We start from the raw sequence: 26,896 nt of genomic DNA, 5'->3' as shown, positions 1-26,896 counted from the left end.
AAGGCAGAAATTTTGTGTAGAAAGTAAGGCATATTGACACATCTGCCATTTAAAATAATAGACTGTCTCTCTCTTTCTGTCTGCATATATACAAAAGTAGCATCCTGTCATTCCCTGATGATGGGATACCCCTCAGAGCTTTCCTAATCCATTCAAGTTAAAATCCTTAACACTTCTTTTGAAGACTTGTGATATAATTTTCAAGGACATGGAACTGCTGATATATTTTTAATTACTTTAAAATAAAACCAGACATTGTACAAAGATCACCCTTTTTCCTTCCATAGATTAATTGGTAAGAAACATAAAAAGATTACCACATCAGGAATCTTTTTGAAGCCTTTGCCTTTCAGTTTGAACAGTGATATTTTTCAACATGTGGTCTAGTATAGTTGCTTGAATTATATTTTCTGTTTAACTCTTGCTTCCCTCCCAGAACTTTGACACAATAAGAGCTACAAAGGTCTTATTAGACTTAGGAACTCTGGCATGATATGGTCCCCAAGGGAACAACATCCTTGAAAAAGAATACCCTGTGTAACAGTATGACACAGTGACTGCTTTCTTCCCAAACAAAAAGCATATGGGACTCCAATAATAGACCACCTCCAAGAGGGATACTGCACACTCGGGCTTTGACTAAAGTAAATATAATAACTTGTCAAGCATGTTGTGGGGAGCTGTAGATTTTCCCCCGGACAAACCTGGAATATCAATTAACTCTGTAAAATACTTCGTGTTAATACAATGCAACTTCAGACCATCAATGAAAAGTGGTTAAGCACAAAAACACAGGATGTTATTCCAAAACATAACCTTCCTCATACAGTTTGTTTGGAGATATGACCTATCACTGAGACAATAACAGTAGAAGTCTATCCCTGTAATTTTCTTTTGGTACCTAGGGAATGTCAACAGATAGTGTAGGAAACAAAGAAGCTCCACTTGCATATTACATTAAGTCCTGGCTAAAAGTGTCTTGCCTTGATAACATCCACCTTTGACCATGAATAAATGCAAGTATGTCAAGACTATGGAGATATTATGGAGGGAATCTACAAACATTTAAGTGAAAATGGACACTCAAATGTGACTCCTAGAATATGATCAAATTTGTAGCAACTGCTGCATTGATACAAAGCCACTTGAAAGATTTATGTTTAATATTTGGGTTTTGGTATGCCACTATTACCTTCTAAGATTTGAATCAATAAAAGTAACAGTGGCAGGGTGAATAGCACTCCCACATGAAGGTCAGGCATGACTGTTTCATCAGGCAGAAGCAATGATGTTATTTACCACAGGAGTTTAATGTTGAAAACAGGAGTTTATTAGTAAAAGCGTCGTAATTTATTTTTTAATACTGCTAATAACCTGTCATTTTCACTTTGGTAAGTGATTCATTTTTCAAAATATTTTCAGGTAATATCATCCTAAGCATCAGCTTAACCTCACTCCCAAAATAAAAGTAGTCCACTACTGCATAGATTAGGGTCCTCTGTGTATCACAGAACCCCAGAATGGGTAAGGTTGGAAGGGACCACTGGATGTCATCTCGTCCAACCATCCTGCTCAAGCAGGGTCCCCCAGAGGCAGAAATACATGATCCCAGCTGCAGCTTTTCTTTTTACACGGTCTACAATACCTTGCCATGGTGGCACAGGCAGGAGTTGCCAACAGAGTCATTTGGCAGCACAACAGCGAAACCATGTCCTCGGCCTACATGCAAACATGGTGGTTTGGACTGGCACCGAAATTACCCCAAAGAGCAACTTGACCTACTTGCTCCTCTACGTACCTACTCCTTGGGTCTACAGATCCTGCTTACTGATGCTTAAAATAGCCTGTCAACAGAGTTATCCTCTTTCTCAAAATAGAGTACAAGAACTCAGTGTAACAGTGCACGATGATCAACAAGTAACCACGAGTGACCGTGCTTTAGTTGCACTGTGGGACTTGCTGAGAAGCAGGAACACCTATGTGTGCATGTTTATATGCACATTTATAGATTACGAGGGAAAGACAAAATGGTTTGACTTTAATATTCCTCAGTTGTGGAGCTACAGTAATTGTCACAGCTTTCAATATGCACAATTACTTACATTTATGTTTCTTGAGGCTTTTGGGATGATTAAAAAAAAAAAAATTAATTTAGACTCTCTTCACGAACACTTGACACAAACCTCATCAGCTGGCCAGAAGCCTACACATTTTCCCAATAGCCCCTTACAAAGATCACCTCAAGGAGCTGAGGATTAAAAGCATGGGGCTGTGGGATTGCACAAAACAAGTATGTGCTTATCTGGCACGAATGTAATTTATGTCTCCTGTATAATCAAGTGATATTCTAGGAAATACTGCTTTCCAAAGCACAAATAGAAGAAAGAAATTGATCTGAAGCCCAGTTACACCAACTGGAAACTTTCCATTGCCTTCAATGGCTTTTGACCAGATCGTGAATGCCTAAAATTAATCTTTTCACATGACTAAAGCAGGTTGTCCCTCTGAACTCAAGGGACATGCTGTGCAGGGGCTCAATCCTGCTTGCATTTCTCAGGCAAGCAAGATTGAGCCCCAGCACAGCAGGTGACCTGAAAGTGTATGGCATGCTACAGGAGACAAATAGCTACTGCGGTGAACCTTGATGATACTGGAGACAACTGCACCTAATAAAAACAGGATTTTATTTATAAGGTGCAATTAAAATCCTGAGTTCAACTTTCAAGTTTCATATAATGAGATCGGTGTTTTAACAAATGGTAGTGAAAGTACCATTAAGGGAACTGTGATAGTAAAAGATTATCTGCAAAGCTGCAGCATATGCAGTGCATCTTTGTTCATTCAAAAAATTGTAAACGTCTACCCACCAGACTGTCTGCTCCAGAGAGTAAACCACTTAAAAGTCTCACTATTCCAATAAATGTGGTAAAAATACTTTAAAAATCTGTTTCATTACTGATAATGCTCTAATTCTGTCCATGCACTGGAGTGTAATCATTTACGGTACTGACTCATGTTTTACTGGTAAATGACTCTGTCATAGCAACCTGTTTTTCCCCAGCAAAAAGTGTTTTATTTGCTGCCATGAAAACCGCAGCTATCCACCCACTCAGATATGAGCACAACACTTACTGCAAATGTCACAACAACAATTATGAAACAACAGCGATGTGAGTCATGCGGGATTACAGAAAAACAAGGGATATTTTTGGGTGATTTTGGAACACTCATCCTATTATTAGAAACTTCTGTCCTTTGCATATCTGATGAAAAATTGATTAGCTGTATAGCCTTTGAGAGCTGGCTAACACTAAACTAGGAAAGAGATATGTAGGAGTTTGGCTGCTGTTAAACGACCAAAGAAAATCCCACTGAAATAAGAATCACTGAAGCTGAGATTCATGGAAAAATGTTTGAACCCACAAGACCACAGTACTAAAAGTCAAGTAACTAGAGAGGTAAAGAAATCCCCAACTGGATCCAGAAATGGAAGTCTGTAGTTTCAGCTTCTTAGCACATTTCATTGAGTGGAGTGACTGACGCCAGCATGAAGAGCTCAACTTCTAAAGGAACTTTTTAGGCTCATTTGAGCATCTTTGATTGTACGTTGGGGTTATAATTTTTGGTGTCTGGCACAGAAGTGGCAAATAATATGCAATGCAATGTTCTATTAGCAAGCAGAATAGAACTCTGCTGGTACTTGCTACAACCTTTCCAAATCTCCGGAGACCACCAGCCTGACCAGGCTGTATGTATTTCTGATGGTGCAAGTGTCCAGAAACTGTAACATGCAAAGTAACAAGTACCATGTATCAGTCTGAGACGTTATTGCCCTTCCATTTTGTAGTATCCTCAAATCAATAAAAGATCCAATTGGATAAGACTTCTTGTTTAATACAGCATGTAATAACAGCCACATATTACCAACTTCTATCTAAAACATGCCCAGTAGTAAAATACACAACTTAATTCCACTGAACTAGGATCTGATCTAATCCTAATGATAGATCTTACTCTGCATCATTTAAGTTTCTTTGCAATCACATATGGGGGGCTATGAGACAAGACCACATGTTAGCCATCAATGCAATTTTTTTTTCTTTTTGGTTACGGGCCAGAGAGAGGCTACTAATCAGTGTGCAGAGGTCACCCACCTGCCCCCTGGATCATAGTTCACACACACAATTAATTCATTATGGGGAAAAGTCACTGCTGGAGGTTGAACTGCCCATTCCAGGGTTTTTTTTAGGTGAATGTCCTGCCACTGACCTGGAGAAATAGCTCCATTAACTAAAACTCTGTTAAATCACCTTTTCTTATGCAGTTTTTCTAACATAAATAGCATAAACCAACAATTAATAGAAAACCTTGCCACCAAAGCAGGAACTGCGGTAAGTATTGGCACTGGATACAGAACACTGTGGAATTTGAGTCTTTCTTAGTCGAATTCGTTTACTGTCCCTTTACAATACTGCCATGGAAAGCATGACTTGGGCATGTCATCTGTGCTAAATGAGGTTGATCACAACTGATTTACCATCTGCATTCCTGTTGTTATAGGCACGTATGTATGAAACAGAATAAGGAGTAGTTAAGATTCCTTCCGTTTAGAATCTCACTTTACAAAACAAGTATTCAAGAATTCTGGAATGACATTTACGGTGGTTAAGTACTGCCTTGATAAGGAAACTGAGGTACAGCAAAATAAAAGGGAGATGTGACAAGGATTTAGTCACCTAACTCCAATACTGTGATTAAAGAAATCTACTTCAGCACTCATCTGAACCTGGGACCACCCTAACTCGTAAGTGTTAGGATCACCAATGCCTAAACCACTGTTTTGTACCCAGGAGTTCTTCATCAGCATTCAGCACTGAGCACCTCTTCAGGTCATCCCAGAAAGTAATATTCTTTCACAGCTCCCTCCCACTCTTCCAGTAGCATTACTGCTGCTTTTCCCCGATCTTTTGTTACCAAAGAGTCTTCTAAACATGCATCTCAAACATAAAGATATATCTCATACATGACGTACTTTGATGTCAGCCTGTAGTGTCCTGGTATCCCAATTACTCTGCTTGTGAACATGATCAAATCTCCTCTTCAGTCTAGAAACCTGAGCAATTATCTAAACAATAATGAGTCTTACCTCAGCTTGAATGTTAGGTGGCAAAACTGAGGTTTCATTTTCTGTTGTACTGCTAGTCGGACCATTGCTTGGGGAACTGGGACCTGATCCAGGGGAGCTGCTACTGACTGAGGATTCTGAAAAACAGATTAAACATACATGAATTTCACCCTGGAAAGGTATACATGTTCTTGATTAATTATATAACCTTTATAGCATAGGGCTTTTTTGCTATTGAAAATATCTATTGGTTACACTATTTACTTACATTAAAGACTCTTGACTCATCCTCCATTTCTTTGGTTTTCTTTTTACAACTAACAAGGAAAGATATTGTTGGTCTTTCCCCTTCTGGTCTGTCTGTGACACGTAAGAAGAATTTAGTATTTATTTTTCCCACAAAGATGGTTATGCTACTCAGTATCAGGCAGAAACACTGAGACAGAGCTTGTAACGAATAAAGAAAAGGAACTCTTTCCATTTTAATTGCCTAGAGTCCTTCCTCTGTAAGAGATCAAAATGACAGAGATAGCAGGCCTGCACAGGTCATGATAATGTTGTCAATTCATGAGGCCTACTGCCATCCTTTCTGTCTAGGAAGGAGATGACCCCATTGTGGACCAATCATTACATACACAATTACTAATGGCAAAATATACACTTTCACTTAATCTTTGGCACAAATACAAAGGAATATTTACAATGTGCAAAGACATTTAAATAGGATTTGAAAGGCTGCATGCTATATTGATTTAAAATGTCCCAAGTTCTGTCTAAGACAAAGGGGGAGAGGATGACTTCATTGTATGTTGTTGTAGTGAGTTATTCTAATTCTAAACTGATATAAATCATAAACAAAAATTATATATATAAATGATATATAAATTATATTTATGTAATGGAAACAGTTAAGAAGGTTAAATATGGAAGAGTAACCCACTAGTGGAAGTAACCCACTTTCATGGGATAGCTTTCAAATTAAAGCACTCAAGAAGTTAAATTAATTAATATTTAAATGTGGCAGCAAATATTCTATAGTTATTTCTTTGCTTATTCACTCTTTATGCCTTAGTTCATGCAAAAATACATTTTCACCTTGACTGACATTACAGGAGGCTTCCTAGCTTTTACTTGGATCTTTTACTCTTTGATTTATTGAAGTGACTCCATATCCAGCTGTACTAACTGATCTTGTAGAAGTTCTTGCATTGTATTTTCAATAGGTATCACAGAAGTGGCGACACACAAACTTAATGGTTTTTTCTCATTTTTTAAAAATTAAAATAGCATTTTTTGCATAAATAGGCATTTAAATAAAGGGCTATTTTCAGTTAAAAGAATAAAATGCAAGGGGAAAAAGACTTCAGGCAACAATGTTTAATCAGGGTTATGAAAGGTCCAAAATGTCATATAGCCAATATTAATAATTGTAACAGCAATCTGAAAGGCTCCAAGTTATTGTCAGATCTAGGAGAAGAAGACATCTAGTTTCATGTTTCTGCTCTTTCAATAGCATCCAGGAAAAAACCCTTCAGTGATAAATATTTCACTTTATTCCTTATTTGTAAGTGTGCAAACTGTAAAGAAATCAGCTAAAACTAAGGAAGTGGATATCAAGAACCTCATAGAGGCTTCAGTAAATGGAATTAATAAATTAGCTGTAGAAAAACTATAATCTGGAAATAATTTATAAGGAAACTATTTAGGAGATTTCATGCTTACATTCACATCTATGTTCCAGTTTTGCACGTGACATACTGTGTAAAGTTGTCACAAGAATTGCATTTACAGGGACACTGATGCGAGTTTGTTCAAGCTGTTTTTTAATTCCATCTTGGTGTGACACAATTCTGATATATCAAGTGAATTCAGATACGTCTGAATAAAGATATGGCCTGATCATTTCAAAAAGCCATGAAGCTACTAAATATCAATGCAAAGTCAAGGCAAGAATCATCAGGATAAGGCCAAATACTGCAAATGCTCATTTTGTTTAGCAAACAGTTTCAGTTCTGAAGTACTACCACTATTCTGTGAGCTGTGCCAACTGATACAGAATTTCCCCATTTTTAATTACCTGTCACCTCAAAAAGACGTTTCTTGAATGAACCGACATTTCCATCCTTCCTCCTGAGTAAAGGACTGCTTCTCCTTTCTGTCACCTTTTGTTTTAATCTTGAACGTACCTTCAAATTTGGCTCTGAAGCTGGAAACGAAGAGAAGAAAATATGTGACTACAAATCCAATTTCTGGCTTGTTTAAGACACCACTGACCCTGTAGGACCTCATCTGATCCAAGGAGGGCTTGGAGGCAGAGATTTTGCTGCCCAACCTTCCCAGCCATCCTGTCACTCCTCATACAAGTTCATTTTAGATTGGAAGCTAGGAAAGAGAGGAAGAGAGCTGAAGAACTTCAGATCCCAGTATTTTTCTCATTCCGTTGCAACTTTGAATTTACCCATTAATTATTGTTACTACCATAAGTATTCATAATAGATGAATGCAAATTTAATTTACATTATTTTTATCTCTCTTGTAGGTGAAAACTTGGAAAACACATCTTGGAACTTGGAATGTTATAACTGGATTAAGGTCTAATTGCAGAAACAGAGAGAAGCCTCCACTGGTGCCTTTTGATTTCTCTGAGAAATATAAATTACGACAAGCCTTGCTGGCAGAACATTTCTTGGTCAGCGATTTTAGGCCCAGAATTTTAGTGTTTTCTGAGTAACACACCAAACAACTGGATTTATGACAGTGTCCTAAGAACATTTACAGAGAAAAATATATGCTCTGAAAACGAAGAAGTAGGGTTGATTCTGAGAAAACCTAGGATTATATTTAATGCACCTTGGGCAAGTTCCACCCTTGTTTCAGGGTCTTTTCATATGAAGGCCAACTCTGCTGTGCTTTTTATTTTGTAGTATTTTTAGCATGATAAAATGTTTCATGTAGTCATTTATCTGTTCGTCAAGTAAACCCTGAATCAAACAGACTGCTAAGAGCTAGTGAAAGATAATTATGGAATAGAACTTGTTTATCTTTCCCTTCCTGGAACTGAGGATTGGCTAAGCAATATCTCAAAACAGAGAGAACTAGAAACTGGGATCAGTTCTCTCTCCTATGCACAGACTTAAACCCAGCCTCAAAGAAGGAGCAAGAGTTAGCAGAAAAACAAAATAAATTATATCTTCGCTCAATTCAGAATTACACCTTTTGTCACTTTGGGACAGGAACTCAGTCCTACACTTCTAATTCTAGTCCCTGCCCATCATGTGACATTGCACATCTTTTTTCCTCCTGTCCCACCTGCTCCCTCAGGGATGGGGAGGCTAGAAATGGTCATTGGAGAGCAAAGGGGCTGCACACCACTACAGAGCTGCTGTGACCAGCAGTACCTGCTGTAACACGCTGGCCTTTGTCACATACTGCATCGCACGCGGCAAGCGCTGCCCTCTGGAGACCCTCTGCCTTGAGTACATTTCAGACCAAGACACACAGGCTAGCACAACAATGGAAGTCTTTAATAATAAACATATTAACTAGAAATTTCCTTTTTATCACCTACTACCACTGTTAAGATGAATGGTTCAAACAATAAAGTACAGATGACTTGTTTGCCATCTAAGATACCATTTCCAATGAAACTGAAAATATAAAATATAATAATGGGCTACGATTACACTACATGCTATCACCACAGATCTTACCAGGTGTGATGACATTTAAAAGAAAAGGTGTTCACTCCTTTTGCACTTACATATATTTCCATTTCTACTATTCTGTACCCTCAAGAATCAGGATAATATGTCTGTACATATTCTGTCTCTGCATCTGTGACAGGTGAATGTGACACAAATCCTCTGCAATTCTCCACTTCTGTGTGAATATTTCATACTCAGTCACAGTAATTTCCTTTCTATTTTTACCAAATTCCCATCATATTCAGCATCGGAATCCATCATATAAGCACAGAAAACAAACTTTAAAGTCAATGTATGAATTTATGAGCCATCCAAGAAGATGCATTTAGTATTAAAAGGCATGGAGAAGAGTAGTTTTAAAATTATAAAATAAACCTCACAATACAAATCAAAGCCAATGTTTGAAGAATGTTTGCTTCAAATACTGGTTTTTCTGAATGTTCTCCCTGAGACACAGCCAGCTCCTAACATGGTACTTACTAGGACACAATGACTAGCAAAAAGAACTCTAGTTTCAGTGGACAAATTATACAAATCTAAGTACTTTGAGGATATCTGGTCCAATGAAAAAAATGAAGAACTGGACACTGGTTTCTTGATTCCCAGCAGTGGCTGAGGCATTGGCTTGGTGCGTGACTGTAGAGGTCACTGAACCATCCTGCTCCACCAAAGCTGAGGCAGAATTACTGTTCACTGAAAGAGGTATGGATCACAACAGCAATCCTATGTGCTTCAGTGCACTCCTACATGAGGGCAGTAATAACACATCTGTAATTGTCAACTCTCCTCTGACAGTTAAAAAGGCAAAATTAAGCATTTTAAGCTTCAAATATGGAGCTGTGGATTGCAATTATAAATGTATATATATGTAGACACTGACTGCCTCAAAGCACATAAGTAAGATCATTTAGAACCTATTTTAGAAACTGAAATGTGAATGTTAGCAAAAAGTGAAAATACATTTTTCCAACCTTTTTTTTTTTAATTAAATTGTTCCCCTAGTATTTGCAAGACACTTGGAAAGTCTTAGTGGCAAATGGTCCAGAATTATTATAATTAATCTGCTTTATGTTTCAAATGAGTATTTGGCTCAATGCTTTAACTAGTGGCTCTTAGAAGTGGTTCTACAGAGGGGTAATGTTCAAAATAACTGTTTTGCATTAGCCACCCTTTAAGTAATTCTACTGCACATTATTTTCTCCTTTGCTCAGCTTAATTAATCCATTGCCATGGCTGACTATGTTCATCACACAAAGTCATTCTCCATGGGGAAAGTGTCACATGGGGAGTCAATGCCAAATAACTTTTGAGGCTAAAGATTTACTCCCCAGCTTGCTGCAGAGCAGCTTTCTCAAGCAAATACAAGCCGCTAAGAATTAACTTTTTTTGCTACAGTAATACCACAAAATTATTGAAAAGACCATCAGGGAGTCTATATGGTGATTCAACCATAAACCAAGACACTGACACAGCAAGAAAATTAATGCATGTGGCTAACTTGCTATACACTGAACATCCCACTGTGGTCCAGAACTCAAAACCAAACCAATTCTACCCCATATAGCAGACATCCTGTATCTCACCTTCATGAGGAAAAGAGGCCTCTCTAAAGTGGTGGAGGAGCTGAATGGGGTGGGGTTTGCTGGTTTGCAGCTACAGTGGACTGAATCATCTGACCAAGTAACCCAAATGACGCAGACAAGAGAAAAACAAGAGCACATGGCCAGGAATGTGGCCATGAGGATGAGGAACACAGGATGGCAAATTTTCATGGCAGGAGTCTGGTTGGTTGGGCTATGAATCTAAAATATTGCTAAGAAACAGTATACAGCTGATATTGGTTTAGTTGGTCTCTATTAGGCTAACCTCTTTGCTCCACAAATCTTTGCACTTCTATTATATTTAGCATTTTGGAACAAGTCATAATCAATTGTCACTTGGAGAAAGTGAACATATATTGTTTGAAAGGCTTTTGTTGCAAAGAAAACAAGAAGACACAGCTATTTTCTCTGAAGGCAATCAAAGCCCATGTCATTGATCTCAACAGAAATCAGCTGATAACCATTCGAGTGATTCACTTGGGAGGATTTCAGGAAAGACTAGCTAAAAATTACTTTGTTTATGTAGCTGTAGCATAATTTGGAATAATGAGATGTTACAGTAGTATGGCTTGTTCATTTTTATTGCTATTACCTGGCTTATTCTCCTTTTAGTGCTGGCAATTATGGACTGGTATTACTCTTTAAATGATTCAAAGTGGGAAACAGATAAGAAAGATACTACGGGCAATCAAAGTACTGGTTACTTAACATCTTGCCATGACTTGTAATTATCTCTACAGAACTAAGAACTTCTGCTGCAGGGGAAGGAGAAAAACAGCATCTCAATGATCTTTCTCATATTTCATAGTGGCTTCATAGAGGAAGAAAGAATAATGTAACTGTACTCTTAAAATGGAAAATATACAGGCTTCTATGTAAGTACAAATTAATTTGATCACATGAGCCATCACTGATCAGGTGAAAGAAAGCTAGTCTCTCCTAAGGAGCAGGATACTCAGATACAAGCACAAGAGATAGGAAAATTATTAGGTGAAGTCATTATGTCCTATACTCCATTTTGCTTAATATTAGCAATTTGCAGATACTAGCATTAAAGAATATAGCCTGGGGCCAGATTGCTCCCAAACGAGCTGAGGTTTTCTTGACAGGGCTTTGCTTCACTGTTTCTTTTTATTAAACATGCAGAGGTATTTAAGAAGAAGGAATGAAAATCCTTTTTACGCATGGGGAGAAGACATATATATGAAGAGAATGTAAAAGACAACAATGCATTACTTTCTGATGGTTCCTGGAACACAGTAGTACTTTTGTATCAGAAGAGCGTGTGCCAACTTCAAATCAGCATTTAATGAAGCCAGGCAGGAAATGGGGGATGGGAGAGGGTGCATAGCAAGCAGGTCCTCATCTCGAGGCTAAAGCCATATATAGGAAACCTGAAGAACAGAAAGTGAGCTTTTGTCCAGATTTCGAAAGCACTAAAGTGAAAGCATTTCCTTTTCCTCACAAGCAGGCTGGCTTAGAAAAGCTGTGGGGCAGTCGAGGTAAATGATGCTAGATTTGGCTAAAAAGATTCCAACACCAGCATGAGCAACACTGGCAAAACTTACTTGGGAAAGAAAAATTGTTCACCATTGCCCAGGCATCAACTGCTATAACTAAGACTATTTTTAAAACAGCAACCTGAACTTCCTGAACATAATTAGGTCACCAGAAAAAATTAAAAAACGAAGACTTCAAGATCTTAAAGTAAATCTTCACAGGTATTCTCCATTTCTTTAGCTATACTTTTTTAAGCTGTGAAGAGTCATATGTGATACTGATTTGAATATATTCTGCGCTGTACTCCATGCAGGAGTTTGGGGTTTTTTCTGGCTCATATCTAACACGTATCAATAATTGAACACACAGTCAAGATATCTGTTTATTCACACCACACAGGTTGATATACTAGAGACTCATGTACAGACAAGGATTTTGTGCTGTACAACACACAACCATGACAGTCTGTGCCTGAGATAGCTTAAAGTTACAGCACAAAATATGAGGTATGTTACAGACCCTCAGAACTGCAGGAAAAAACATTAAGATGGCACTGGTTAGCACAATGGGGGTATTGCCAGCATACCACTGGTTTATCCTTTCTCAAGTTTTTTTCTAGCACTCCGGAAATAGAAAATTTTCAAGATACTGCATGCGGATAATGAGATGACTTGGAGATTTCTGTTGTGATTTCTCCTGAAGCAGGAAGGGTCAGAACAGGAAAAAAAACACACTGTGAAGAGATCCTCATTTTGTCAGGTTCATCACATAGCTCAACAGGTTCCTGGTCCATGCTGTGGGCTTCCAGTCACCCTGGTAATATACATAAGTAATAAAGCAGCCTGCCTGTCTGTGCTATGCCTGGACCTGGAGACCAAGGAAAAGGTCAAATTCCACATTAATACTGCAACAAAATCAACCAGAACAGACATATCTTAGGCTCCTTAGAAGATGGTCTGAAAGTAGCGGGCTAAGGAGAAACTTCCCAGTTTCCCTTTCAGTTGATGAAGGCAGAATGAAATGCACAAGACACCCTTAAGTACAACAGAAAGGATAAATGTGAAGATAATCTGGGCTTCCTCACCAAAACTATGGATTCAATCAAAGCCTGGCAGAAAGCTGGAGAGGCAGAGAGACACAGGTCAGGGACAAAAACCGTCTCCAGCTTCCTCAGCAGCTTTGTGAAGAGTTGTGAATGAGTCTGTCCTTCTGAGAGACCTGGTGGTCTCACAGCTTTTACGGCACATTTCTCACAATCATGTGACTATTCTCTGCTCTGAATGAAGTTTCTGATTGCTGCTCTGCCTTCCTGTAGGCTGCCACAGAGTGTTTCAGCCACCTCCACATGATTATATAAAGCATAGGCACAATGAGCAGTGCCTCTTTGTCTTCATACACGACTGACTGACATTTGCTTTAGAAGGCCACATCCCAATAGAAGACAATATTGGACAATGTACACATGGACATTCTTCCCACTGGATGATAGACTGGAAGACACCAGCATGCAGTGTAGCTGTGTGGGTTCAATGACTTCTCAGTTCTGATGATTTAAAATGCCACTTCTAAAAGAGTTTTAAATTAGATTCATGGGACTGAAAGCTATTTACACATGCCCTCCAAAGCTCTCCCAAGAACTACATGGACCTGGCTGCTGGGTGGTCCCAACAAGGCAGGAGAACCAGATACGGCAGCACAGGATGGAGACACTTTGTTTTTCTGGCTTGCATCACCTAATGGGTTTTCAGGATATACTGAAACTGTTTCCTGTACAACCATTCACTTTGTGGGGAGTGCTGGTCATATGTGAAACCCTTTAGTCCTTTGCTTTATTTTACTTCTGTAAAAGGTAGAATGCTTTATTTTTTCAGACTAAGGTAAATATCCATTCCCTAAATAAAAAAACAGGTTTAGTGAAACACATGGTAAAAGAGCTAATTAGATTAGAGGGGATCTTGCAGCCCTTTTGCTCTCTTCAGGCTAAGGAAACCAATTTAACAAGATTAGCAAATTTTCATTAATTTTCTAAAGCAGGTTCAAAAATGAAATAGCCCCTGAAGCTTCTTTAAATATCTAACTTTTCCTTGTTATTCACTGCAGTCTGTATGAAACATAAAATATTTGTTTCATTACCTATGCAAACAAGTATTATCTTTCTAGGCATAATTTATTAAGTTAGATGTAGAAACTATTGTACTGCTTGGATTTAGCCAGAATTGGAGATCTTGAATATCTGAACAATATGATGTATTTCCTGTTGATATATGATCTTCATGTAACCTATAAGGCAAAAGAACAGGTCTCTTGATAGAATTTTAAATAAATTCTAATTTTTAGCAAAGAAAAAGCATCTCCTTGGATTTGCACCACAGGGTGATACAGCAGTTTCAAGGAGGCCATGGTTTTACTGGGCCTTATGAGTCGTCATTATATCTCAAGTCTGCTGAACCCGTAACACATCACGACTGTGTCAGGTCCACCTTAATCTTCTTATGGGTAAAATAGTTTCCTTTTCCAATAATAAGTAGGGGATTAAAAAGCAAATACTACTTTACTGTCTTAAACCATAGAATTAAAGAATAAGAATAGTTTAAAATTCATTTTCATCTTCTCTGCACGTCATCAAATTCTGTAATTTTATTACATCTTTATAGCACTTTCTGGAGCCAACTTGCATCTGAGTTCTCAGGAGGTGTAGAGGAGAAAGAAGATGAAACAGGCACTTGAATAGAGGGTAACCCTCATTTGAATGGTAATAATTCAAAAAATAAATTAAGATATGCATGACTGGAAGTCCTTCTGGTTAGGTCTCCACTGGTAGTTCTTACCCTTTCTTCTGACCATCTATACCAGTTGGTTCTAGCTGGGAAGAAGTAATGGGAATATAATATCATACTTTCTGCAAATATAGCAAATCCCCCTCTTCAGCCTAAATCCCCCTCTCAAATCCACTGAATCCCAAGAAAAAATACTCTCTTCAGTGAAGAACTGCCAGAGATAATCCCCTAGCCCCCAAAGTCAAAGCTTTTGCCAGGGTCACCATTTGAATCCTAGATATATGATCCATTTTTTATAGAATAAAATAATATAGTTGTTCCCCAAGCCCCATAAAAGAAGGAATTAGTTCATAGGGTGTTTAAATCCCACAGATTTTAATCTAGGAAAATATCCAGGAGTGATAACTCACTGATGTCAGACAAAAAGTACAATCCAGTATTTCATCAACCTTCGGAAATTAATGATGAAACACCAACAGCTTCTCCCCCAGTTTAACAGGGCAACAGCATTATCAGGAAATATGAGCTGGTTAGGTCTAGACTGCTGAATTGTATTCCAGAGTTGTCCAAAAGCAACAGGATGCCAAGAAAACAAAAGCAACCAAAACACAGTATATCTTGCTCTCCTAGAAGATGAGAACCATAGGCCAAGTTCCTCTCAAAAGTAGGAAGGCACTTCAGCTCCACTGAAGACAAATGAAGATAAAATTGGCTCTGAAGTAGTTTGGACATCGAAGGGATGTTTGTTTTCTTGAACTTCTGTAGGCAAGGCCAACTTTGTGAGGTATCTCTTCATGTTAAGCAAAGTGAGAAGAAAAACCCCACGTTTGAAGTTTTAATTGGACATCCATGCTGCACCTTAACAACTACACTGAATTAAAATAAATTTACTTTTAGATAGGTTCTTTATGCTCTGGGATGTAATTCCAGTCCCCTACAACTTAATTAGCTAAATATACAATGTAACCTTCCATCTGGTAGAGTAATTTAACAGGAATAATTGTGCACCACCATAACTCAATGAGACACTGAGGAAAACCATTGAAATGCTATTTCCTTTCCTTTGGAAGAGAATTATGTACAATTTCAGCATGCTTTGCATTTCTAACAGTTAAAGCCAACAGGGAGGTATCACTCTCATTTATATTACTTTCCCATGAGAAAATCAAAAGCAAAGTACAAAGCTTATGCCTTTGCTCATGAATGGCTCTGTAATACTTACTTGGCTTTAGCCACAACATGTTATTTGGCAGCTAAACCCCTTAATTAAAGTTGTGGGTTTGAATAGATTTTTCAGTGAAACTATGTTTTGCAGGATTTTGGAGAAGTGCAGTCTTTACTAACCGATATCTTCTATTTTGGATGATCCCATACCGTGTGATTTCCACTTTTCACTTCTCTGTTTCTCTCTTTTTGCCATCTTTTAGATGTTCTGGTTTACTTTTCTAAAAGTTTTCAATCGCCTCTGCTCTAGATACAGTGGAATAAAAATCCTAGTCCTACTGAAATCAAACAGGACAGTTTCTACAACTTCAAAGAGTCTCAAATTTTATATGCAGTATTTTGTAACTTATTTATCCAGAGGGAACAAGCTTTGAAATACCCATTAAAAACATTCCACTTCATTTTCAGTGGACACTATGCTCTTAAAATGCTTTAGATTTTAGGACTGCTCCCTGTTGCTTATTGAAGCTGTTTCTTTAGGTTCAAAAGTCAAAAAGGTGTCTAGTATCTGATTACCTGGTTATCAAAAAGTTATGCAAGCTACTTCTTAAAGCTAACTTTAAAAGCATTTTTGAAAACATACACAGTTAGTGTAAGAAAACTTTTATGTAATCACCTGAAGAAGAACTTCATAATTCAATTTTGGTTATACACTGGGCAGTAAAAGAACGAAGATAGTATTTTGATCAGGATTGTATAATTAGTCCAGTTATGAAGAAGGGTCAGTAGGATCATAGAGTGGCAAAACAGAACATGATATATGGACAAGTAGTGGGATTTTTGCTAAAACAGAAATACAGTGAATCTGGAAACTGAGTAAGTTTTTTACCCACGCATAAAAAACTTGCTTTTTGCAATTAAAAGTAAGTGTTAAATAAAATACATTAGAGAAACAACCTTCCACTGATGGGAAGACTATGATGGTCTTCATGAGAATCATTCTGGTGATGACTCCTGTTGAACCCTGGTGCAGGCCCTGGCAGCTTTTATGATACCGAAGCATACCTACACAAGTTCTTTTCTCCTTGACAGTGTCATTAAGCCTACCCTAGCACTCATTTCTATTTAGTTTTAAGCTATCTCAAAAAAATTCTCCTCTAACTTGAATTCAATCAGAATGACAGGGCATTCCTCCTCAGCCCCATCTTGGGAGGCTGCAGGGCTCTGATGGGCTGGAGACAACAGCAGCCCTGCACAGTAGCTACGACGACATCACATTTCCTTGGAGCTGCTGGCTCCCAGGGCCTGGACACTTGTTTGGCCCATTCATTACATGAATGCAGAAGCTTTGCTTCTGATTCACTCTGCAATTGCAAGTGAAAGCTTCTTCTCTTTCTAAAACCTCCGACTACTAATTACATGCTCTGAAGTTATTAAACTGAATTTGGGAATGCTAAAAACGTTTGGTGACTATTGGGAAGAGGAAGGTATCATGAGGATACCTTCTTTCCTTGTCACTGTGATAAGTACTGATTTCTTCTGGGCACATTACCCAGTCCAAATTTGTTGAGATGGTTCACCAACCCAGGAAAACAAGGACTCTGGAGAGGCAGGAATGCTTAGCATCCCTGGAAAATGGGATAAAATTAGGAGAATCGTATGTTTGCCTCACTTCCCTGCTTCAATAAACAAAGTGCCTCTCCCATTTATTGTGCTCACTCATAAATTCAGAGAAAAATAGCACTTCACTGAGCTGGACTTCTTCATTTTGGCAGACATGGTAATTGAGGGTTTGAGATACTCTAACCCTCTTTTTTAAATGAAAACCAAAAGAAATCCAGCTTTTCAGTATACTGTTCCTTCACAAAAGAGTCTTTTCCTAGAAAATGCAAACAGAAATAAAATTTGGTGGCACAAAAGGGGAAAGGAGAAAAACCTTCACACACAAAATGTTTTTCTTCTGAGTTTCAACTGCTCCAGACTGAGTCACTAACTGCACAAAGAATTGTAAGGAAATATTCTAATTAATTTCTTTTCTTAAAAAATTATGTCTGCTGAGTTCTCATTCAGGAATCTTTCACTCTCATTTACATAAGAGCTACACTGTTATTCTACTGCCTAACCAGGTTAACTTAATATGGTTTTTACAGAGTGATCTTCATGGCTGTGCAGGACAGCCTTCTTCCTCTCTTTCATCACAATATTAAACAATCCTTCATCTCCTCTTTTTTCCTGTATGAAATTACACAACTTCTCCTATCCAAGGAAGAACCTCATATTATTTGCTATTAAAAAAACCCCCATGCTATGTTTCCATTGAGTATGCTTCCAATTTTTGGAAAGTGAGCTACAAACATCTTTTCAAATTGTTATATTGTGAGAGATCTTCAGTTCCCTAAGCACAATGCAACTCGTAAGCTTACAATTCCATCTGCAAAGAAAGATTCAACTGGCACAAAACCAAAATAAATAGAAATACTGATTGACATTCCCGTTCTTCCATGATTGTTTTAAACTCAGGAAAGAAAAAACAATTCATACTTGATATGATGATGTCCCCAGGAATTTCTTCCAAAGAAAGCCAAAACATGAAACAAAATGCAGAAATTTCACCTACAGCAACAGTTTTGAAAAGTATGCAGCTTTGGCCAGAGAGTGAACCCCTTTTGGAACTTTTGCTGGTTTGTATCAACAGTTGCACACAAAAAATGAAATTTTAAAGATTGAAGAAAAATGCAAATGTTAGAGCCATTTGCCAGAATTTCTGCATTTCAACAAGGTAAAAAATAATAGAAAAAAAAAATCTTTGAAAAGATCTTCTACCCTACCACCCCATGTTGCTTACTGTGTTTTTGTTAGTTTTAGAGTAACCTCATAAAGAGGATAATATTTTCCTGGACAGATAATCACAGAATAGAGGAGCTCAACAAGCAAAAATTCCCCATATTAAATGATCAGGTTTTCAAAAGTACATGGCTCCCATCAGAGCTCTTAAAACAGTCAGTATGAATTTCAAAAGTGTTCAGTAATAGGGAGGTATTTTCAAACCTCTCTGGGTAATTTAGACGCATTAGTCTCATTGAAAGTTAATGAGCCATGTGCTGCTCAGTCTTTTGGGTGCTTTGCAGAAAACACATGTTATAACTGGTATCCATGGTGCAAGTTTTGGGAATTTTTAAAATTTGATCTTACGCTGTTTACACTAAATTCTGCTTGTAGCTACAGATGTGTAGCTTCTCCTTATGGTATATTTATCTATCCAGTGAAGCAATAGGTCCCCTTGCTCTGCTCTTTTCAAAGTCTGTCAACACAGAACATCTGAATGCAGCTGTGCAAAGAGCTGCATATTCTGGCCTCTAGCCCCTAGGACAGTCCCAATCCTCCATGCAGCTAAACTTTGTGAAGCCCACTGCTGTCAGCTTCTGCTGCATCTTGTACAGAAAGCAACAATCCACATGGCTGAGACTTGTTGAGTAACCACAGTCACTGCACTAGGATGTTAGCTCAGGTATCTAAGTGTAAACACTGACAGAGCAAGATTCAAGTCTTTCCCTAGTTATCTATGCATTCCATCATTCTAGATGCTAGAAGAGTGAAAGCTACAGAGAATATTTTCCTTTTTACTATTCTCTCTGAATTAATTTTTAAAAGATTAATAAGGAGATACCACTTCAGGACTAATTAAGCAAAGATTAAATGGATTACTGAGCAATAAAGCAAGCAAGCAAAACTCATGATTTACAATGCCTGTGTGACACTTGGTGTTCCCTTAGCACTGAAAAACACATTAGGATGTCAAGAAAGAATCATTCAGCTTTGTTGCACATTAAATCTGATCTCAGAGTACTTGATTCAATCAGACTTACCTTACAAGAGCATTTTATAAAATTGGAGAAGAGAAAGATACCTCTGTATCTTATACTAAAAAGATAAAAAAAAAAAAAGTAACATAAAAAGCAAAACAAAGCTGTGATTAAAAGCCACAACAGGTATTCCTTTCTTAAGGCTGAAAGGAATGTGAGGTCTGCTTTCATATGAATTGCTGACTTCACGCAGGTTCAGCACCACAGAGGGTTTACCAGGAGCCAGTGGCAATAAGCGTTCATAGCCTGAAGGGAAGGAAAAGAGGTTCACCCCTCATGGCAAAGGTCAGATTTCTGCAGCCTTACAGCCTGTCCATATACATGAGTGTTCGTGGGACATCTTTGTCTAGTAAGGTCCCGTGAGGATGACACAGGCTCCGCAATGTCCCCTCTGCCTGGAGGATGGCCCTATAGCCACCCAGATCAGTTTAGGGTCATTTGACTTGCGTCGATTTGGTTCCTGTTGCTTTTACTCTCAACCTGATGAACAATCATTGAAAACTTTGTGGGGATGTTGGTGAAGGCTGGAATTAAACAACTCTAATACACAGAGAGACTGGATGTGTAAACAGGATATTAACAGTTGCTATTTTCACGGATATGGAGAGCTATCAAATATCCTCTGTTGTTAACATACAGCATGCTGTACACTTCATTTATATTTGCTTATCAGAATCGCTATGTCAATGTCATAGAAACAGTTATACTAATGATTATATTAGTATTTGTCTATTTATTCTGTAGATATCTTTTCAGAGAGTCATCATGTCCTTTGTTCAATTTTGGAACTGATGCACTGCATGCCCAAATATTTGGAATAACATATAGAAAACATCTGGATTTAATTATATTATAGTCCTCTTATGCAGACAATGGGAATTGAATTAAGGAATATTTTGAAACCCCCACAGAGATATAAAAGTATTAGCAGCTGCACGAGAACTTTACTGTTACGAAGTTTGAAAATGTTTTGTTTTACAGATCAACAGTCTGACACATCATAAATATCAATCACAACGTTTAAGATATATAAACATGGGAGAAAAATTAAAGCTTGCATTTCAAATATATGTAGATGGATTCACAGCATTTAGAAGATGTAGAATACATCCTTTTGTTTAAAAAATGAAAATGTATCATCTATTGGCACAGAAAATAGATATTATACAGTGGTATTAAGCAGAGAACCACATAAGGGTTTATCATGATGAACAGCCTGAACAAGATTTTATAGAATCTTGTTATATTGCCACCGTATTGTACAAAGAGTAATTCAGCTACAAGAAATTAGCATTTTGCTTTTCATGCTTCCATTCCTTTGAAAATATTTGGGGATATAATATGAGCTTAGAGAGTCTGCCCCAAAGTATTAGATACAGGCTGGATTTTCTCTCTGAATGTATGCTGGTTCCAAATGCCACTTCTTTTCAAGTCAGTTTTGCAGTTAGTTTTAAATCTCCCAGTGGCTAAATCACATTCAAAGGCTGTTAGCACAGTAGGGGGTCAGACTTTCTCTCTGAACGTAACTATATCACTCAACAGCAGACTCATGCAATAAGCAATCTAATGTTTTCTTTTCCTTCCCACCCCCCCCCTCCTCTGAGTGTCTCCCTGCATTCCTGGATACCAGTCACTGCACCAAAGTCCTGAGGCAACAGCCACATGGACTCCACTGCCATTCTAGCTTTCTTTATGGTGCAGAAAAAGCTAAGTCTATAGTTCACCTGCTGGCAAGACAAAATATTCAATTGTTAGATCTTCTAAAATATTCTAAAATATTCAAAAACCTTCAAAATTTGTCATCTGACTCATTTTCTATGTGTCAGAAGACATGCAAATGCATGTATATGCACAGAGCACAGTGCTGATAATGCCAGGCTCACAGGTTCGATCCCTATATGGGCCATTCACTTAAGAGCTGGACTCCATGATCCTTCTGGTCCCCTTCCAACTCAGAATATTCTGTGATTCTGTGATACGCATACAAAATTTGACAACCAATGACACAAAATATAATATTAACCCAATTCCTCCTCTTTCCATGATTTCCCCTCAAAATGCCATGAAAATCATTGTCTAAAGGCAGAATACCATCTGAAGATAGATGCTGTATCTACCAAGCAGAACAGATAAAGTTATTTAAGCCAGAAGTTACACTGAGGCAAAGAAAATAAAGATCAATGAAATGATGATCTGTTTAGGAACAAAATTTATCAGAACTGAAGTTTGCACTAGCTGTTAGCACTGGGAAACACCAACTCTAGGTACCATGTGGCCAGGCTGACCTTGTAAATATGCAGTTTGGATCTTTGAACTTACCCATAGTATCATCTTGAACAGGATTTGTGGAATATGATACATGCCTTGCTGATGGACAGTCTGGTTAAAACAAAGGGTGGGAGAACTGCTGGGCAAGGGCTCGAATAAATGACACTAACTCACCCGTTTTACGAAGTGGAAAATCATCCTTGGCATCCTGTGCTCCTGGTAAAGTGTATTTGTACGGTGGCGAGGCCCCGCTCAGGGGTGGAGAGCTTTGATCCAGTGAGGTATGGTGGGCAGCCCTGCAGCAGACACAGAGGTCACAAATTAGCAGTCACTGAGGTGACCAGCAGTAACTATCTACACATGTTGTACACATCTCAGCTGTGTTTATGTTCTTGTTCGTCTAAGTGTGCACAAACCACAGGCTCATGTAACCAATTTCACTCTTACAGTAAGAGATGGAGCTCCTCGGGATTCCCAAGAACGCACTTTTTGCACTCATTATAGAAGTCACACAGGACAAGATTCATGTTGATCTACAGACATGATCTGTCACCAGTTTGGGGAATTGAGAATTGCAGGTGGTTGCATTTTAATATGAATCAGCTGACACACTGCAAAAGCCATTTAAGGCTTGTTTATCATGTACAAATAGATGTATATTGATCAAGCCTTCTCTATAAAATGTGGGGGATTTTCAGGGCAGGAGGGCTTGTATAAAATTAACCAGAAATATTGAATTATTATCTGTTGGATATCCCCCTCCCCCAAATTATTTAGTGCACAAGGTAAATGAAACCTTGAATTTAAGTTCAATTTGTAAATCTTGTGAGGACACCACTCTGCAGCACACAGCACTCATGTCAGCAGAGAAGCTCCAAGCTGAAGAGTATTTTCTGACAACTGCTGGATGAAAGAAATCTTGTGGGCAGAGCTTTCTGAACAATTGCAATAGAAATTGCATCATTTGGCTCAGAAATGGGTTGGGTTTTTTGGGGAGAGGGGAGGTTTGTTGATATTTTTATCTAGAGAGGGAGAGAGGGAAAGGAGCGAAACTTTAAAACTTTGTGTTTATCTAAACATAATTTTACTTGGCCTTTTACAGACTCTGCTTGTCTTTCTAAGGCAGTGTGGTTACCCAATAATACATCTCTGTCACGAGAGGAAGTACTACTTTCTCCTGTGTAGCAGAAGGCATCCTCTGCAGAGCTCCTCACTCTCAGTCATCTGAAGCTCAGATTATTAGCTCAGAAATCTTACATATTTAAGAGACTTTTATGCATTATTTGGAAGAAAAAATTTAAGTACCGTATCTCCACCAAACACAATGTAACTGTACCTTAAATCATGTTACCAAAATGCTCTGGTTAGCTCAGAATGCAAACTCCACGTATCAGCCTGCAGTAATCCTTTTGAAAAAGAATGAGTAGAACATGGAAATCTAGTGTACCATATGCATTTCTGTTTGTCCAGTTGAAGGTCAATTTGGACATGACATTGAAGTCTTTCAGAAATGTGGCAAGAGTTCATTTTGTTGGATTCATTTATGTGGGGAATAAAAACTGCAAAACTGTAAACTCTTAACATGTCAATAAACCCTTTTCAGGACTCAACAAAATCACTTGCTTCCATGGTCTAAGCAGATTCTTGTCAAGGCCAGGTTAACATAAGAATATGCAGTTCGGATACTAAAATCCATGAGTAAGAAAAGTTAAATGACCTCTGTCTTTCTCAAAATCCTTGCGAATTACTTACACCATTCAAGCAACTTCACTGGAAGCAGAGCAGCATCTCTTCAAGAAGAAATGTTTTGTGACTGATTCAAAATCCAAGTAAGACAAACACGAAGTTGTTCTAACTGAAAAAATTTAAGATTCTTGCAAAAATGACAGGTGTAGTTGTAAAATTTGTGATAACAACAAAAGATGAAGCAGCTGAAATAAAAACAGTTATACAAATTTCTGAGTCTTGCTCTCATCTAGCTCTCATCTCATCACTGAACACTGAATACTCCTCAGTTCAACCAGAAATACAACACTTACGGCTTTTCACTAATTTTTGGGCTGAGCTTCTGCCTTGCTCTGGAGGCAGACTCCCAACACCCCTGCTGGAAAAGCATTCTGCCAAGTTTTAGCTGACACCTCGACGAGACAAGGAAGCAGCTTAATACTGAACATACGTGTACCAGAGCTTGGGGTGGCGGCTCATGGAATGATTCTTCCCGTTTGCTGGAGAGTCTTTTGTTGCCGATTTACTCAACAGGAACTCTTGAAGCTTCTGCTTCACTTCTGTACTGGCCACTGCCCCTAAGAAACACAGAGTTAAATGTATCTTATCTTTAATTAAAAAAAATTACCTTTTTAAAGAAAAGAAATCCCCAAACAGAGTCTGTGCCTTATTGCTGGAAGTTTTGTAAACTATAAAAAGCTATTGGTGGAAAAAAGTCAAAATGAGAAACATTTGGATTAAATGCTTGTCTGTAGAAGCCTGAAGCTGGCCATGACCCAAAAATCCAGTGAAGTCATAAGGAATATTTCAACAGTAGATGAGGCCATTTATCCAGGGCCAGATGTACCTAAAGAATTTAAATTATTTCCTGATAGTTTCCAACAATCCAAATACAAAACCAATGATAGAAGTAAAAAGACAGTAACAAAAGGTTGGTTTGAGTTTTTAGTAATGAATGTTTTTTCTTCCAATAAAGTAATAGTAGTAACACAGCAAAACTGTCCTCTGAACATTGTCTTAGTTATAAGCAGAACACTGCAGAAAGAGCCAGCAGTGAGGCTTTTAGTTGGAGCCCCTTAAGAGCCTCTACCTGTGATGTCTGGAAGACAGAAGAAAATGCATTTTAACCTCTCTCAATGCAGGGCAAAAAGTAGAGCATGTCATTGTAAGGTTAAACTGCCAATTGCAGCTTGCAGCATGGGATATGTTTCTTTACTCACAGCCAAAATAGTGTTCATTAAAGAAAAAAAAGTATGAAAATAAAAAATCTTTTGGTTTTCCGTAATCAGTGACAAAAAAAAAAGGGATGAAACTCCATTTCTTTCAAAGCTGCAGCACTAAGGCATACTTGATACTGTAAGTATTTGGTTACCCAACCCTGACACACCACATCTGAGCTGCTGAGCATGTCCCATGTGACCCATTGCCCATAAAATACCTCTACTAACTCTCTGCTTCATATCCCAATTCCCCTGCCCACATCTTCTTTCCCTCCTCTGCTCATTAAATAGATTACCACCACCAACAAACTCTGAGGCTGGGGATGGGCCTGGAGGGGTCGCAAGCTGCTTGGCTGGCTGCTACATACTGAACAGCCACCCAGCAAGTTCAAATTGAGAAGGGAACCATTGAGGTCACATCTCTGCTCTTCCTCTGGCAGGAGCACTAATAAAGCCCAACTGTTCATGTGGAGGCTGATTTTTTAAATACTACTTAGGGGAACCTTCTGTTCTGCAGTTTCTACACGCTCACACTTCTGGGCCAGTAAGATGGAAATTTTTTTACGGGCTCATTGTTCTTCAAAGTACTAGAAGCACCCTGGACACCTTAATTGCTAAAGCCTACAACATGGTACACATACAGCTGTTGAACTGATAGATTTTTCCACTCAAGAAAAAAAAGCTTTTTTCTGCTTCAGTCTTTGTCAGTTAACTCTTGTGCTCATTTAGCAGGGGGAGTAACAGTACCTGTTTGTGGCAGCTTCATTTTGAGTATCTTCACCCTGTACTTCAACCTGATTTTCAAACTGACCACACTAAAGAGAATTATTTGTATCTGTCTCCCTCTAGTGAGGGCCAAACCCCAACAATCCTTTGTAGTTATTTTCCTTATAGCTATATATAAGCTAGAAATAACTCTTGGTTGTGCCTCATGAAATGGCATCAAGGACAAACACAAGACAGTTTGAAAAAGTACTAGCAAAATATTCAGAAATCTCATCCTAAGATATTCTTAAATATTTAATTTTATTTTCCATCTTGAAACAATGCTCAGCAACTAATTTAATTTTTTGCTGTTTTGTAGTGCTTTCTGTACTGAGAAATAACCTCTTCAGAAAGTTCTTGTGTGAAGTTTTATGCTTTCAAATTTCCTCATTTTTTATAAAAAGAGCTTGACTCTTGAGTTGCATATATACAAGTCTGTCAAACTGTGCTTTCCTGCAGTCTTCCAAGTCTGCACAAACACCAGAAACGTGTTTCTGTGGGTGCAGTGGGTGGCCCTGCCCTTCTCAAAGCATAGTCTTGACTTCTGCGTATTTCACACAGGAACAGGCTTCCTTCAGGTTCCTGTTCATAGTTCATTTTGGCTGGGAGAATGCAAAGGGGAATAGATTAATTTCTTATTAGGATTCATGGTACATTGGCTCTTACTTTCTCGTCCTCTTTCTTTTCCTCGGAGGGAAGGAAGCTGTTGCTCCCTGCGATGCCTCTCCAGTTCCTGCTCTTGTCTTTGTTGCTCCAGTTTCTGCTCTTTTTCAAGGAGTTCTTGCTGTTGTTTAATGGCTAGGAGTTCCTGTTGTAACTTGCACAGAGCAAAAAGACATGAGACAGTGCAGTTTTCTAGGTCAGTCCTGGTCAAAACAACCCCCTTGAGTAACTGAGGATCAGTTCTTGCTTTTATGCTTACACTTCTTTTCATCTCTTAACTGACTTTTAAGCGGCATAGTGCATTACTGGCTGTCACCAAATTGAACTATAATGTCAGGTAGCAGCCTGCTGATCTGGTTTCACTTCTTTCTCTTTTGGCAAAGATGCCTGGAAACTTCACATTGTTCTTTGCCTGTGCATCACCCAACTCTGGCTGCTGTGCTCTGCTGCATTTGTCAGCTCCATCGAGTGGAAGCTTAGCACAGCAGCACAATGGCAAGTAGATAAGGAAAAAAATGAAA

General features: G+C 38.3%; 1 protein-coding gene across 10 annotated transcripts in view; it reads right to left on the bottom strand.

The window, feature by feature from the left end:
* The window catches only part of HDAC9 (histone deacetylase 9), a 456,537-nt gene that overhangs the window by 196,718 nt on the left and 232,923 nt on the right, over positions 1-26,896 (bottom strand). For 4 of the 10 annotated variants that reach the window (XM_082290871.1, XM_082290873.1, XM_082290872.1 and 1 more), the window contains 5 exons: positions 26,379-26,529; positions 24,179-24,305; positions 22,177-22,298; positions 7,203-7,331; positions 5,147-5,262 (listed from right to left, as the gene is read on the bottom strand). In XM_082290871.1, coding sequence (XP_082146997.1) covers positions 5,147-5,262; positions 7,203-7,331; positions 22,177-22,298; positions 24,179-24,305; positions 26,379-26,529 — 645 coding nt within the window. The remainder of the gene's footprint in view (positions 1-5,146; positions 5,263-7,202; positions 7,332-22,176; positions 22,299-24,178; positions 24,306-26,378; positions 26,530-26,896) is intronic. The other 6 variants (XM_082290868.1, XM_082290867.1, XM_082290869.1 and 3 more) reach the window with 3 other exon arrangements.

This window comes from Coloeus monedula, assembly GCF_965178545.1.
Source record: "Coloeus monedula genome assembly, chromosome: 1".
NCBI lineage: Eukaryota > Metazoa > Chordata > Aves > Passeriformes > Corvidae > Coloeus > Coloeus monedula.
Note: the sequence above shows the minus strand (reverse complement) of the source record. Positions and strands in the feature narration are given on the sequence as shown.